General features: G+C 41.7%; 1 protein-coding gene across 1 annotated transcript; it reads left to right on the plus strand.

Annotated features, from left to right (window-relative positions):
* The first annotated feature begins 1,278 nt into the window (after positions 1–1,278).
* On the plus strand, positions 1,279–10,747 carry USP26 (ubiquitin specific peptidase 26). Its single transcript, XM_049873038.1, has 2 exons — positions 1,279–3,956; positions 10,486–10,747. Exons 1-2 carry the CDS (start codon positions 1,279–1,281, stop codon positions 10,745–10,747), a joined length of 2,940 nt encoding a protein of 979 aa, XP_049728995.1.
* The last annotated feature ends 4,958 nt before the right edge of the window (positions 10,748–15,705 follow it).

Consider the following 15,705-nt stretch of genomic DNA (forward strand, 5'->3'; position numbering starts at 1 on the left):
AGATGTTTGAGACATTTTTTGGAAAGCTGGGGCATTTGGCTGGGAGTTTTTGTATTCTGAGGTAGGTTGACTAGCAGAGGTGCCCATAATGGGGCTATTTTATTCACCTTTTCTATCATATTCTTGGAGGGTAGGGTGATGATTTCGGTTCTACCTTAACTGCTAACATCTAGGCTCTGGTTGTCTCATTGCATCAGGCTGATGGGTTTCCTCACATCCTGACAGAGCTTCTTCTGTTCCCCTACATCAATGACTTGCTGTCTCCTTTTACTCACTTTCTGCTAGAGTTGTTTTAAGGACACCACAGGATACCAGGCAGAATCTGCAGAGATGTCTACTAGCTCATCCCAAAGCAGGAAGTGTGTACTTAGAAAGTGTTTATGCAAAGAATTGGGATTTCAGATTCATTCATCACTTTGTGAGTGAGACCAATTGCAACATGCTAAGGTACCTTCTGAAACCCTGTGTGGTGCAAACATGCTAAGTGAAAGGTTGGAGGTTTGAGTCTGCCCAGAGGTGCCTTGGAATACAGGCCTGGCAATCTACTTCTTAAAAATCAGCCACCTCACGGAGCTCTACTCTTGACACACGTGGGGTTGCCATGAGTCAGAATCTACTCAATCTAGATTTCTGTGTATCAAGGGCTATTAATCTGTTTTTGTGTTGAGGGCCATGTTGTGCCTACCACTGTGTTAATCACTTACTGAGCTTAACCAGGGGGACATTTTGTGACAGTAGGATTAGCATTTTATGTGCAAACTCTTGAAACATTGCTATTCAGTAAGCTTTTCAGATGTGTACTGAAAGTCTTCCAAGTGTTTCATGCTTTCAGTTGAAGTGGGGAAATGAGAATGGAATCTGGTATTGGGGTGGAAGGGAGATTTATTTTATGGGAGTACAGTTTTGAGTTTTATCCAAGCATTTCTCTGATAAATAACTTTTCTTGATTTTTACAACAGTGGCTTTGCCTTAGGAATCAAGACTACACCTTCTTGTGATCACGGACAGCTATCAAAAGGCTTTAATGTCATCAGTAAAGAGCTGGATATCCAGAACTTGAAGAGACTCTGATATAAAACCAACACTGGAAAAACAAGATCATTGAAGATAGGTGTCTAAAGAACTGTTTATTTGGCATTATCTTCAGAGGTGAACTTTAAAAAAAAATTGGGACTTAAAGATTGTCAGTAATTCAGACTGGTGTGTTTTATTTGTAACAGAAAGATGACTTCTCTACTAGTACCTGGTTTTGTCCAAATTTGGAGCAAGAAGACTGGGATGACTAAGTCAAAAGAAGCATTCATTGAAATAGTGGAAGGAAAAAAGAAAGATAAATTGGTGATCCATTTTAGCGCTGAAGAAGTTATAAAGGCGTTTCAGCTAACTAATAATATTAGAAACATCGTCTTTAGATTCTTTGGAGGAAACCAAAATCACTTCCATGTAACTTTCCAAAACAATAGCTTCTTGTTTATTGACAGATTGTCCTACAGCGATGCCGAACAGTTGAAGATGTTCCTGGACAAGCATCAAAACAAGTTTCAACCATCCATGGAACTTGTTAGAGACGGGGGTATCTTTTCCGGAGCAATAACACAAAAGGAAATCGAAACTACATTTCACAGTGTTTCTAAGAAGACACATACTGGATCCTTGGAGACAGCTAAAGGAAGTGCAGCAGCTATCCTTCAGAATTTGCCTTCATTTACATCAATATCATCAACACATTCCCTTACAGGGTTATTAGAAAGTGGACATAAGAAGAGCAAAAGAAAATCATCTCGTCCAGAAAGCAATGAAGACTTCTTGAAAAAGGATAACTCTGTATTTGACAAGAAATCCATTGCATATCCCTTGAGGTATATAAGCCACACTCAGGAGAAACCAGTGGATTTAAAAGGGTTAAAAGATAAGAGGAAAGTTAAATTTGGAACGTCATTTGAGACCAGGCCTACTGGAAACTGTCACTTGCACAGTGTTCGTTTTATGAAGGCATTGTCTCGCAAAAGCCTTCTCACATTTTTGTTCGAACCCAAGTACAACCACGATGGCCTAGAAGAATGGGAGGAGCATGAACTGTCCTTTGACTTCTTCCCAGACAAACAATTGCAAGGCTTCCCCAATTTGGGAAACACTTGTTATATGAATGCAGTTTTACAGACCCTATTTTCAATTCCATCATTTGGTGATGATTTACTCTATCAGAGCATCCCATGGGGTAAAGTTCCCTTCAGTGGTCTTATCTTGTGCCTGGCACAGCTGCTTGTTTTGAGAAACTTGTATAACATAAGAGTCAAGGAGAAACTACTACTAAATATTAAGAGAGCTATTGCAGCGGTTGCGAAGATCTTCTCTGAAAATATCCAGAATGATGCTCATGAGTTTTTAGGCCACTGTTTAGATCAGATGAAAGAGAATATGAAAACATTACAAGCAGTTTGGGAGAGTAAATGTGAATTTGAGAAAAGAAATTCACCTCAACAGGCTTTTGCTGATAGTGCTGCTAGTAAAGTGCTTATTTGTCCTGTCACTACAAATTTCGAGTTTGAGTTGAAGTGCTCTATTACTTGCAAAGCCTGTGGTCAGGTTGTTCTCAAGACAGAACCGAGTAATTATCTCTCTATCAACCTTCCCCAAGGAACAAAAGGGGTCCCAATGTCTCTTCAGTCCTCTTTAGATCTTTTCTTTGAAGCAGAAGAACTTGAGTATAGGTGTGGGAAGTGTGAGCACGAACGTTCACTTGCGACACACATATTTAGTAGGCTACCCAGGGTCCTTATTGTTCATCTGAAACGCTATGGCTTTAGCGGTTCTTTGCCTTTAGGAAAGGATGAACAGAATGTAATTGTTCCCACGTACTTAAACTTGTCTTCTCATTGCAATGAAAGCACCAAACCACCTCTTCCCCTGGGAAGCTATGTCTATACTGAGAATTCTCAAGCTGAAAAAGTCTCTGAAAAAATGAATTCTGGAACCATCAGCCCAGTGATGCCTTCGACAAAGTTGGCCTCAGAATCTAAAGATCCCTTGACTCTCTGCCTTGGATCAGACAAGGAGGCTGAGACACAAAAATGCCAGGGAGTCTTTAAAGGGTTAAGCAGAGAACAGCAGGATAAAAACCCAGGAAAAGATTCTAAGCTCAATATAACAGAATCAGAATTGGTAAGCTCAAGATTACGAGCAGTCAGTGAAAAGGAGCTGCTAGCAAGAGCCTCAGTGACGTATGAGGAAGACCTCTCCCTTTCTCTGATCCGTAAAGATGGAAATAAAACCATCAGCAGCCTAGGTGCAGGTCTTTCCCAAGTTCATTTTCAACGTGTGTCTGAAAATCCAGAGCTTACAAAATACAAGAAACCCAACATGTTTTCAGAGTTAGATTCTGACTGTGCCAGAATTCCAGAAGGATTCCAAAAAGTGGTTGTACAGCCCGGCAGTTGTGATGGGGTGAAGCTCTGTGGGCATTTTTCTGAGCAGGCATGGTCTCCAAGCCCTCAGAAACCAGCCCAGGGGCACACAGATAATCTTAGAAGACATACAGAATTAAGTCTGCAAGAGGCTAAAGTGAAATTACTGGGTGCACTGGGTTCCTGTAAGAACTCTGGAAACACAGACATTTTAGATAGGAAGAACAAAGAAGCTGAAGCTGAAGAACAAGAAAAAGCTCAGAAGATAGATCCTCATGCCTATCGCCTCATCAGCATTATCAGCCATCTTGGAAGTAGCCTTCATTCAGGCCATTATGTCAGCCATATCTATGACTTTGAGAGGCAGCTCTGGTTCACCTTCAGTGATTTGCAGGTAACAATTATGAAAGAGACCCAGAGGAAAGGCGGGGAGAGGCTTTCCACAGGGTACATCTTCTTTTACATGCACAATGAGATCTTTGAAGAGCTTTCAAGAAGGGAAGAGAACTCCGAGCTTCACAGCACAAATGCAGGGGAGAACTGTCAGGAGGGGTGACAAACAGACTTTTAGTTACACAGATCTGTTTGACTGACTCTATGCAAGAAAAACTGTGAGCTCTATCCAGAGATGAAGAGGCAATTAGCCCAGGATGAAAGTTCATACAGAAACACTTATAAATGAATCTCTGTTCTAATCTGCCACAGACGTATCAATCATATATCGTCAGGCTGATGAGCACCCTTCTCCCTTACCAAAGTAGAGTAGTGCTGTCCATATTCTAATACAGTGGTTTTAAAAGTCCGTTCCTCCAACCAGCAGCATCAGTATCACCAGGAAACTCATTAAAATCACAAAAAACGCACTGCTGTCGAGTTGATTCAGACTCAATAGTGACCTTATAGGATAGAGTAGAACTGCCTGATAGAGTGCCCGGTGGATTCGAGCTGCCAACCTCTTGGTGTTAGCAGCCAATTAACCACTATGCCACCAAGGTTTCTAGATACTCATTAGAAATGCAGATGCTTAGGTCTCACCCCAGTGCTACTATAAATTGCAAACTCCAGGGCTGGAGCCCAACATTATCTAATGTAGATTCTGATGCTCAATAACGTTGGAGAACCATTGCTGTAGTGTGTAGAGTATTTGCTTATGTATGTTTGAATTGCTTGTTTTGGTAAAGTGTTTGGTCACGTTTATTGTGTTTCTTCTATTCGTGTAGGTCTTTTAAATATACAAAAGCCAAAGCACACAAAATCTCTCTCTGATGAAAATACTCAGAGTTCGGTGGAGAAGAAAAAAAAAAGTTTCTGGGGTCTTGGCAAAAAAAAAAAACAAAACAGTAAATGAGGCTGGTAACTTTTGAATCCTCTTGGGCCTGTGTAGATAGGTCTGAATCCCAGTTCAGGTTCCAGACTGGGTGCTGGAACCCCTCCTTTTCCTCAATGCTAAAGGGGTCACATGCTGTCAAGCTTTGGCTGCCTAACTTTCTGAGGAAGGAGAAGTTAATTTGCCCTCAAAAGAACAGTTCTTTTCCTGTTTATCTGCTAGAAAGGCATTGGCTGTTAGTGATTTCAGCCCATTTTGTTGTTTTTATTTTGCCAAAGCAGTACTGGTATTGCCTTAATGGAGCGTTGTTTACCAGAATTTTATCTGGCACTCCTTGGACAAACTACATTCAACTTGAGAAAACTAATTCCGGATTTTAAAAAATTTTCTGGCCCTTAGAGCATAGTGACCTTGTTCTTTTAAGGAGTAAACAGTACATGCCTTAAGTGGACTTCTAAGATTTGAAAGTCTTACTTGTTATTAATGTCAACAAACTTACAGAGAAATTGTCTGCTCCAGGTTAAAAGACTTACGAATCCTGGGGTGCATACATATTTGGTTGGATCTCCATGCTCTTCAGGCTTAACACTGTACCTGAGGTTTAGCGTGTGTCATCTTTGTAACATTGAGTTGTCCTGCTTTCATAGCAGGAAACCTGTTGGCGCCTTGCACCTTTGTTTGACTGAATAAGTTGTATAAGAAAGTTTTTTGAAAAATTTTTTTTGGAATTTCAGTACTTTAATAACTTGGATAAGCTGGCTTTGTGTATGAAGTATGGTGTTAGTGTTGCTGTCTCAATCCGAAAGCTTGTTGATTCTCTTAATCCCAGGAATGTAGTGATGTAGGGAAGTAAAGTAATGGCCTCTAAGGGGAAACCTAGGCTGTAAACTCCACAGGAGATTACAGCCTAGGAAACCATATGGGGCAGTTGTACTCTGTCCTCTAGGGTCACTATGAGTGAAAATCCACTTGACAGCACCCAATAACAACAAGGGAAGATCAGATTTCAAAGCTTGGGAATTCTACCGGAACATACTGCATCCAGAAGGAGGTCTGATGGGGACCTGAAAATTGTTGAGGCAACTGGCAAAGCATCTTGGAGTGAAGCCATCACTCTTGTGGAAGAAGGTATTATAGACTCAACAATGAAGGATTTATTCAATTCGTACAGTTTCTCAACAGCTGGCATGGTTAAAGGATAAGGCTAGAGTTGCATTTAGAGGAGGGGAAGGAGCAGTTTGGTCTCCTACTTTTCTGCTTTAGAACAGTTACAGTTTTAGATTTAGAGTTGTATGCTCTCCAAAGAGTTGGAGTAGTCAAAGCTGAGCCCAGTCATACAGGAGTCAGAAAAATTGTTGAGTGAAGACACAGTTGTTTTTGACAAGGAGTATGAAGAAGCAAGTATGTTAAGGGATATAGAAAGTTCTGGTTTGAGGTACAGAGGATTATACATCCAGGACATGATATTCCTCATCACATAGCACGTCCAAATGCAGGTCAAATGGGAAGGTGAAGATGTAGGAGTGTCCACGGAAGGGTGGGATCCTGGGTGGAATCCATCGTTGCCCTGTGAAGAAATTCTGAGCATATAAATGACTGGTTGTATACAATTTACATGGTATGTTACATTGTTTATTTCAAATAAAAAACTCAAAAATGTTTTCATTGACTCTGTGGGTGTTATTATGGATGTAAATTGGTTTTCTAATTTATGGGTCAGGTGTCCAGGTGACTTTGGTCAAAAATGTCTTTCAACATTTAGTGTATTAATTTTCCACTTCTCTTGTAACCAATTACCAGAAATTCAGTGGTTAAAAAAACTTACTATCTAATAGTTGTGGATATCAAAGTCCAAAGTACATATCACTGGGTTAATACCAAGCTGTAGGTAGTGGTACATCCCTTTTAGGGGATAATCTATTGCTTCAGCTTCTAGAGGCCACCCACATTCCCTGAATCATAGCCCTATTTTCAAAGCCACCAGTGTTGACCCAAGTCCTTAACATTACCATCTCCCTGGTTCTCCTCCTCCTGCCTCCCCAACACTACAAGGACCTTTGTGATCACAGTGGGCCCACCCAATAATAATAATTTTCCAGGAAAATCTCTGTTTTAAGGTCAGCTGATCAGCAATCTCAATTCCATCTTCAACCCTAATTCGACTTTCTCTGATAACAATATATTCATAAGTTCTGAGGATAACCGAGTTGTGGTGCCATAGTGGTTAAGAGCTTGGCTACTAACAAAAAGTTTGGCAGTTGGAATCCACCAGCTGCTCCTTGAAGACCCGATGGGGCAGTTCTACTCTGTCTTAAAGGGCAGCTATGAGTCAAAATCAACTCAAGGGCCATGTTTTTTTTTAAGCATTAGGTCAAGGGCATCTCTGAGGGAATGGTGTGGGGGGACACCCTGCCTACCACACATGCACACAAGATTTTTATCAGGTGCTACAATCTGAAACTGATCGAACATGCAATCAAGATGCATTGATAATTACTGGCAATTGGAATGCGAAAGTTGGAAACGAAGAAGGGTCAGTAGTTGGAAAATATGGCCTTGGTAATGGAAACAATTGCAGAGATCGAATGATAGAATTTTGCAAGACCAATGACTTTTTCATTGCAAATACCTTCCTTCACCAACATAAACAGTGACTATACACATGGACCTCACCAGATGGAACACACAAATCAAATTGATGACATCTGTGGAAAAAGACGATGGAAAAGCTCAACATTATCAGAACAAGGCCAGGGGCCGACTGTGGGACAGACCATCAATTGCTCATATGCAAGTTGAGGCTGAAACTGAAGAAAATCAGAGCAAGTCCACGAGACCCAAAATATGACCTTGAGTATATCCCACCTGAATTTAGAGACCATCTCAAGAATAGATTTGATGCATTGAAAACTAGTGACCAAAGACCAGATGAGTTGTGGAATAACATCCAGGACATCATACATGAAGAAAGCAAGAGGTCATTGAAATGACAGGAAAGAAAGAAAAGACCAGGATGGATGTCAGACAAGACTCTGAAACTTGGTCTCACACGTCGAGCAACTAAAGCAAAAGGAAGAATTGATGAAGTAAAAGAACTGAACAGAAGATTTCAAAGGGCCTCTCGAGACGACAAAGTATTAGAATGACATGTGCAAAGAGCTGGAGATGGAAAACCACAAGGGAAGAAAACGATGGGTGCTTCTCAAGCTGAGAGACCTGAAGAAAAACTTAAAGCCTCGAGTTGCAATAGTGAGGGATTCCATGGGGAAAATATTAAACGACACAGGAAGCATCAAAAGAAGATAGAAGGAATACACAGAATCATTATACCAAAAAGAATTAGTCGGTGTTCAACCAGTTCAAGAGGTGGCATATGATCAGGAACCGATGGTACTGAAGGAAGAAGTCCAAGCTGCTCTGAAGGCATTGGTGAAAACAAGGCTCCAGGAATTGATGGAATATCAGTTGAGATGTTTCAACAAACAGATGCAACGCTGGAGGTGCTCACTCATCTATGCCAAGAAATACGGAAGACAGCTTCTTGGCCAACTGACTGGAAGAGATCCATATTTATGCCTATTCCCAAGAAAGGTCATCCAACGGAAATGTGGAAATTATACAACAATATCGTTAATATCACACACAAGCAAAATTTTGCTGAAGATGATTCAAAAACGGCTGCACCAGTATATCGACAGGGAACTGCCAGGAATTTAGGCCGGTTTCAGGAGAGGACGCGGAACCAGGGATATCATTGCTGATGTCAGATGGATCCTGGCTGAAACTAGAGAATGCCAGAAAGATGTTTACTACCTGTGTTTTATTGACTAAGCAAAGGCATTTGACTGTGTGGATCATAACAAACTATGGATAACATTGTGAAGAATGGGAATTCCAGAACACTTAATTGTGCTCTTGAGGAACCTTTACATAGATCAAGAGGCAGTTGTTCGGACAGAACAAGGGGATACTGATTGGTTTAAAGTCAGGAAAGGTGTGCATCAGGGTTGTATTCTTTCACCATACCTATTCAATCTGTCTGCTGAACAAATAATCCAAGATGGTGGACTATATGAAGAAGAACAGGGCATCAGGATTGGAGAAAGACTCATTAACAACCTGCATTATGCAGATGACACATCCTTGCTTGCTGAAAGTGAAGAGGACTTGAAGCACTTATTAATGAAGATCAAAGACCACAACCTTCAGTATGGATTACACCTCAACATAAAACAAAAATCCTCACAACTGGACCAATGAGCAACATCATGATAAACGGAGAAAAGATTGAAGTTGTCAAGGAGTTTATTTTACTTGGGTCCACAATCAACAGCCATGGAAGCAGCAGTCAAAAAACAAAATGACGTATTGGGCAAATCTTCTGCAAAAGACCTCTTTAAAGTGTTGAAAAGCAAAGATGTCATTACTTTGAGGACTAAGGTGCACCTGACCCAAGCCTTTGGTGTTTTCAGTCACCTCATATTCATGCGAAAGCTGGACAATGAATAAAGAAGACCAAAGACAATTGATGCCTTTGAATTATGGTGTTGATGAAGAATATTGAATATACCATGGACTGCCAGAAGAAACAACAAATCTGTCTTGGGAGAAGTACAACCAGGATGCTCCTTAGAAGCAAGGATGGCGAGACTGCGTGTTACATGTTTTGGACATGTCATCAGGAGGGATCAGTCTCTGAAGAAGGACATCATGGTTGGTAAAGTAGAAGGTCCGTGAAAATGAAGAGGGCCCTCAAGGAGATGGACTGACAAAGTGGCTGCAACAGTGGGCTCAAATGTGGCAACAATTGTAAGGATGGTGCAAGACTAGGCAGTGTTTAGTTCTGTTACGCACAGCATCTACAACAACAACATTTAAAACATGTTTTTGGCGGGGGGGACAGAATTCAATCCATAACACCTTCCTCCTGCCTGTTGGTTCAGTGGCAGACGAAGGACAAAATTTCCAGGTGGCAGTCTCAAACTTCTTACTCAGTGGAGCCATCATTGTTGTGGCCCCTGGTGAAAGCATTCTCCCCTTAAGAAGCAATGTCTCCAAACTAGCAGAGCTCAAAAGTGCTGGAATGAGAAACAAAAATTTAGCATCTGGGCTATTAAATACAACAGTGAGAGGAGCCACTCCCACTTCCACCCTTGATTGCTGGATCTATGTATTCTGTGTATGGGGGAGATAGTACTATATAATGTTCTCTGACATAAAGCACCATCTTCATCCTTTAGGACAGAATCCCATCCTATCAGTGTTTTCTTCCAATTGGTGAGGTTAGTGAGTATTTAGGAAGCCATTCCACCTTTCAATTAGGCTAGCTACCTCCGGGTTATGGAATATGTCATGAGACCAGTTATTTCCATGGCAATGAGACCATTGCTGCACTTCCTTTGCTGTGAGATGAACTCCGTGATGAAATACAAGGCTGTGTGGAATACCATGATGGTGGGCAAGGCTTTCTGTGAATCCATGGATGGTGGTACTGGCAGACACATCGTAGGAAGGGAAGACAAACTCATTTCCAAAATATGTATTTATTTCAGAGAGGACAAATCTTGCACCCTCCATGATGGAACAGTTCAGTTTGGTCAGCCTGTCTCCAGGTGGCTGGCTGGTCCTCCCAGAGAATGGTGCCATAGCTGGCGTTCAGTCCTAGTCTCTGCTGTCAGCAGATTAGATACTCAGCAGTAGCTGTAGCCAGGTCAGCCTTCATGAAGGCACGTCAATATTGTTGTGCCCTTGCAGAGCCTCCATTCCTGCCACCGCAGCCACTTTGTTCTTGAGCCCATTGAGCAAGCACTCGGGGCTGGAGAAAGAAACTGACACCTACAGAGTGCATGATTTTGTCCAGCTGATGTCTTCACAGCCTGTGCCCGTTGTGAACCGTCTGTCCACGTACTTCTTCCCCAAACTTCCTCGGATCCATACGTTTGACCCAGTGTGCGGCTGCCGCAAACAGAAGAGGCCCTTGCTCCTGCGGTGTCACTCTAGTGCCCTCTACTGGTAACACTCGACATTGTGCTCACTCTAACGGAGAAATGGCTTAAGGGTATTTTATCCGCTCTTTGCAGAGCATGGCTTGATGGATGAATTTGGAGCTAAGGGGCAATGCATTGATAACTGGCACAGCCTCGTAGCTTCAACATTATCAGGACTCTGCCTATTTGGATTAAGATTCTGTGTGAATGTTGAGCTAGTACATTTCTGAGCCTCAGTTTTCTGACCCTTGGAAAAAAGCTCAAAGGGCATATATTCCCCAACCTTGGATACATCTATAATGTGAAGGGCTTCATATCTGTATGTTTTCAGCAACATGCTCCCCAAATACTTGAAAGTGAATAGATCCCTTCAGAATCTTGCCTCAAATCCTTAATCCCTCTTTCTCCTGCCCAGAGAACACTTCATTTAGAAATTTAAAAACAAGTTATACATTCATTGTGCAGTCGTGGATGCTTCTGAAAGCGGATTAGGGTCGCTCCTTTTCAAGCTTAAGGCTTTAAGGTTCTACTGAGGAAAAAAGACATGAGGGGTTTTTATCCTAACGCCTCCCTCCCCCCAGCCCCTTCCCTTCTAGCCTTTTCGGTGCAGAGAAGGTTGAATGGTTTGCATTAGGAAAGAATAGCTGATGGTGATGAAAGTGCCAGCAGCTGGCCTGATGCCACAATTACTATACTGATGATTTTACTACTGCCACCCTGGCACCCGCCAGCTGCTCTAGGAACACAGGCCGCTGTCCCCAGCACCACGGCAGGGCTGAGGAATGGGGATAGTGGCCCCTTGTCACATGTGGCTCACCTACAGAAGATTAGTTGTCTGTGCCTTCGTCAAGTGCTCCCCTGGTTGATTCAAGTGTCTGATTAGGTTGCAGAGTTTTAAAACAGTTAGTTGCAAGTGCTCTTTTCAGTGCCACGGTTGCTTTGGTGGAGGAACGAACCTCTGGAGCTTCCTTCTCCATCATTTTGTGTGGCGTCACCCCTTTGTGCAGTTTTGAGGCAGTTTTCTACTCTGCAGAGTCAAAAATGCAAGCCCATTGTTCTTCAGCCCCTCTGTCTGCAGCAGCTTCGCTCATGGGCACCATTACGTAATAGGCCCCTTTTGTTTTGGATTAACTCCTTCCTTCTCTCACAGTTCACCTTCACGTCTACTTTTTACCTCATTCAGTCTCTAAAGCCTCTCCATTTATTAGCACCTTCAATTCAATGCCTTTTCTCCAAATACCACATTCTCAGATGGCCTTTTATTCTCTTTTGCTCCTCTCTCCTCTATCATGAAAACATTCTTTTTCTCAGAAGACCAGTTTTTGCCAAGTAGTGATAGCAATTAAATTTTCCAGGTGAATCCTTCACACACTGCAGCTTAGCTGTCCTCTCACTGGTGGCATGTTGGGTATGGGGTGAGGAGGTTGGGAATTGGGTTCTGAAATCACTCCTGACTCTGGTAGGAATAAGGCATCTTTCATTTTGTCAGCTCAGCCACCTGGGTTTTGCTCTAATGTCCCTAGTGAGGTTGATTTTTCCTTGGGAGATCATATCAGTAATCCTGAGGGAGAAGTTGGAGATCAGCAGAGAGAACCACAAGTGGGGAATGAGAAGCCTGTGAAGCCAAGACGCTGCTTTTGCAATCATTATGACCCTTACTGAATATGATTATCTTCTCTATAGGATTTTCACCTTCCTCATTGAGAAGCTTCTCATTTTCTTTTTGCCCTTTTCATGTTACAAATAATTATCTGTAAGTGCCACTGAAATGCCTATCTGAGTTGTTATTTTAAAATTGAGAACTACCAAGTCTAAGGAATAAATGTGACAATTGATAATACCTTTCACATGCTGTCTTTTTTTTTTTTATTAACTTCTATTGAGCTTCAAGTGAACGTTTACCAATCAAGTCAAACTGTCACATATAAGTTTATATACACACCTTACTCCTTACTGCCAGTTGTTCTCCCCCTAATGAGTCAGCCCTTCCAGTCTCTCCTTTCGTGACGATTTTGCCAGTTTCTAACCCTCTCTACCCTCCCATCTCCCCTCCAGACAGGAGACACCAACACAGTCTCAAGTGTCCACCTGGTACAAGTAGCTCACTCTTTGTCACCATCTCTCTCCAACCCATTGTCCACTCCCTTCCATGTCTGATGAGTTGTCTTCGGGGATGGTTCCTGTCCTGGGGCAACAGAAGGTTTAGGGACCATGACCACCGGGATTCCTCTAGTCTCAGTCAGACCATTAAGTCTGGTCTTTTTATGAGAATTTGGGGTCTGCATCCCACTGATCTCCTGCTCCCTCAGGGGTTCTCTGTTGTGCTCCCTGTCAGGGCAGTCATCGGTTGTAGCCGGGCACCATCTAGTTCTTCTGGTCTCAGGATGATGTAAGTCTCTGGTTCATGTGCCCCTTTCTGTCTCTTGGGCTCATAGTTATCGTGTGACCTTGGTGTTCTTCATTCTCCTTTGATCCAGGTGGGTTGAGACCAACTGATGCATCTTAGATGGCCACTTGTTAGCATTTAAGACCCCAGATGCCACATTTCAAAGTGGGATGCAGAATGTTTTCATAATAGAATTATTTTGCCAGTTGATTTAGAAGTCCCCTTAAGCCGTAGTCACCAAACCCCTGCCCTTGCTCCTCTGACCTTTGAAGCATTCATTTTATCCCGGAAACTACTTTGCTTTTGGTCCAGTCCAGTTGAGCTGACCTTCCATGTATTGAGTATTGTCCTTCCCTTCACCTAAAGCAGTTCTTATCTACTAACCAGTAAAAAAAAAAAACCCTCTCCCACCCTCCCTCCCTTCCCGCCTTATAACCACAAAAGTATGTGTTCTTCTCAGTTTATACTATTTCTCAAGATCTTATGATAGTGGTCTTATACAATATTTGTCCTTTTGCCTCTGACTAATTTCGCTCAGCATAATGCCTTCCAGGTTCCTCCATGTTATGAAATGTTTCACCAATTCGTCACTGTTCTTTATCAATGCGTAGTATTCCATTGTGTGAGTATACCACAATTTATTTAACCATTCATACGTAGATGGACACCTTGGTTGCTTCCAGCTTTTTGGTATTGTAAACAGAGCTGCAATAAACATGGGTGTGCATGTATCTGTTCGTGAGAAGGCAATTACTTCTCTAGGGTATATTCCGAGGAGTGGGATTTCTGGGTTGTATGGGAGTTCTATTTCTAACTGTTTAAGATAACGCCAGATAGATTTCCAAAGTGGTTGTACCATTTTACATTCCCACCAGCAGTGTATAAGAGTTCCAGTCTCTCCGCAGCCCCTCCAACATTTCTTATTTTGTGTTTTTTGGATTAATGCCAGCCTTGTTGGAGTGAGATGGAATCTCATCGTAGATTTAATTTGCGTTTCTCTAATGGCTAACGATCGAGAGCATTTTCTCGTGTATCTGTTAGCTGCCTGAATATCTTCTTTAGTGAAGTGCGTGTTCATATCCTTTGCCCACTTCTTGATTGGGTTGTTTGTCTTTTTGTGGTTGAGTTTTGACAGAATCATATAGATTTTAGAGATCAGGCGCTGGTCTGAGATGTCATAGCTGAAAATTCTTTCCCAATCTGTAGCTGGTCTTTTTACTGTTTTGGTGAAGTCTTTAGATGAGCATAGGTGTTTGATTTTTAGGAGCTCCCAGTTATCTGGTTTCTCTTCGTCATTTTTGGTGATGTTTTGTATTCTGTTTATGCCTTGTATTAGGGCCCCTAAGGTTGTCCCTATTTTTTCTTCCATGATCTTTATGGTTTTAGTCTTTATGTTTAGGTCTTTGATCCACTTGGAGTTAGTTTTTGTGCATGGTGTGAGGTATGGGTCCTGTTTCATTTTTTTGCAAATGGATATCCAGTTATGCCAGCACCATTTGTTAAAAAGACTATCTTTTCCCCGATTAACTGACACTGGGCCTTTGTCAAATATCAGCTGCTCATATGTGGATGGATTTATATCTGGGTTCTCAATTCTGTTCCATTGGTCTATGTGCCTGTTGTTGTACCAGTACCAGGCTGTTTTGACTACTGTGGCTGTGTAATAGGTTCTAAAATCAGGTAGAGTGAGGCCTCCCACTTTCTTCTTCTTTTTCGGTAATGCTTTACTTATCCAAGGCTTCTTTCCCTTCCATATGAAGTTGGTGATTTGTTTCTCCATCACATTGAAAAATGACATTGGAATTTGGATCGGAAGTGCATTGTATGTATAGATGGCTTTTGGTAGAATAGACATTTTTATAATATTAAGTCTTTCTATCCATGAGCAAGGTATGTTTTTCCACTTAAGTAGGTCCCTTTTAGTTTCTTGCAGTAGTACTTTGTAGTTTTCTTTGTATAGGTCTTTTACATCTTTGGTAAGATTTATTCCTAAGTATTTTATCTTCTTGGGGGCTACTGTGAATGGTATTGATTTGGTGATTTCCTCTTCGGTGTTCTTTTTGTTGATGTAGAGGAATCCAAGTGATTTTTGTATGTTTATTTTATAACCTGAGACTCTTCCAAACTCTTCTATTAGTTTCAGTAGTTTCTGGAGGATTCCTTAGGGTTTTCTGTGTATAAGATCATGTCATCTGCAAATAGAGATAATTTGACTTCCTCCTTGCCAATCCGGATGCCCTTTCTTTCTTTGTCTAGCCTAATTGCTCTGGCTAGGACCTGTAGCACAATGCTGAATAAGAGCGGTGAAAAAGGGCATCCTTGTCTGGTTCCCGTTCTCAAGGGGAATGCTTTCAGGCTCTCTCCATTTAGAGTGACGTTGGCTGTTGGCTTTGTATAGATGCCCTTTATTATGTTGAGGAATTTTCCTTCAATTCCTATTTTGCTGAGAGTTTTTAACATGAATGGGTGTTGGACCTTGTCAAATGCCTTTTCTGCATCAATTGATAAGATCATGTGGTTTTTGTCTTTTGTTTTATTTATATGGTGGGTTACATTAATGGTTTTTCTAATATTAAACCAGCCTTGCATACCTGGTATAAA

The sequence above is a fragment of the Elephas maximus genome, chromosome X (assembly GCF_024166365.1).
Source record: "Elephas maximus indicus isolate mEleMax1 chromosome X, mEleMax1 primary haplotype, whole genome shotgun sequence".
Lineage (NCBI taxonomy): Eukaryota > Metazoa > Chordata > Mammalia > Proboscidea > Elephantidae > Elephas > Elephas maximus.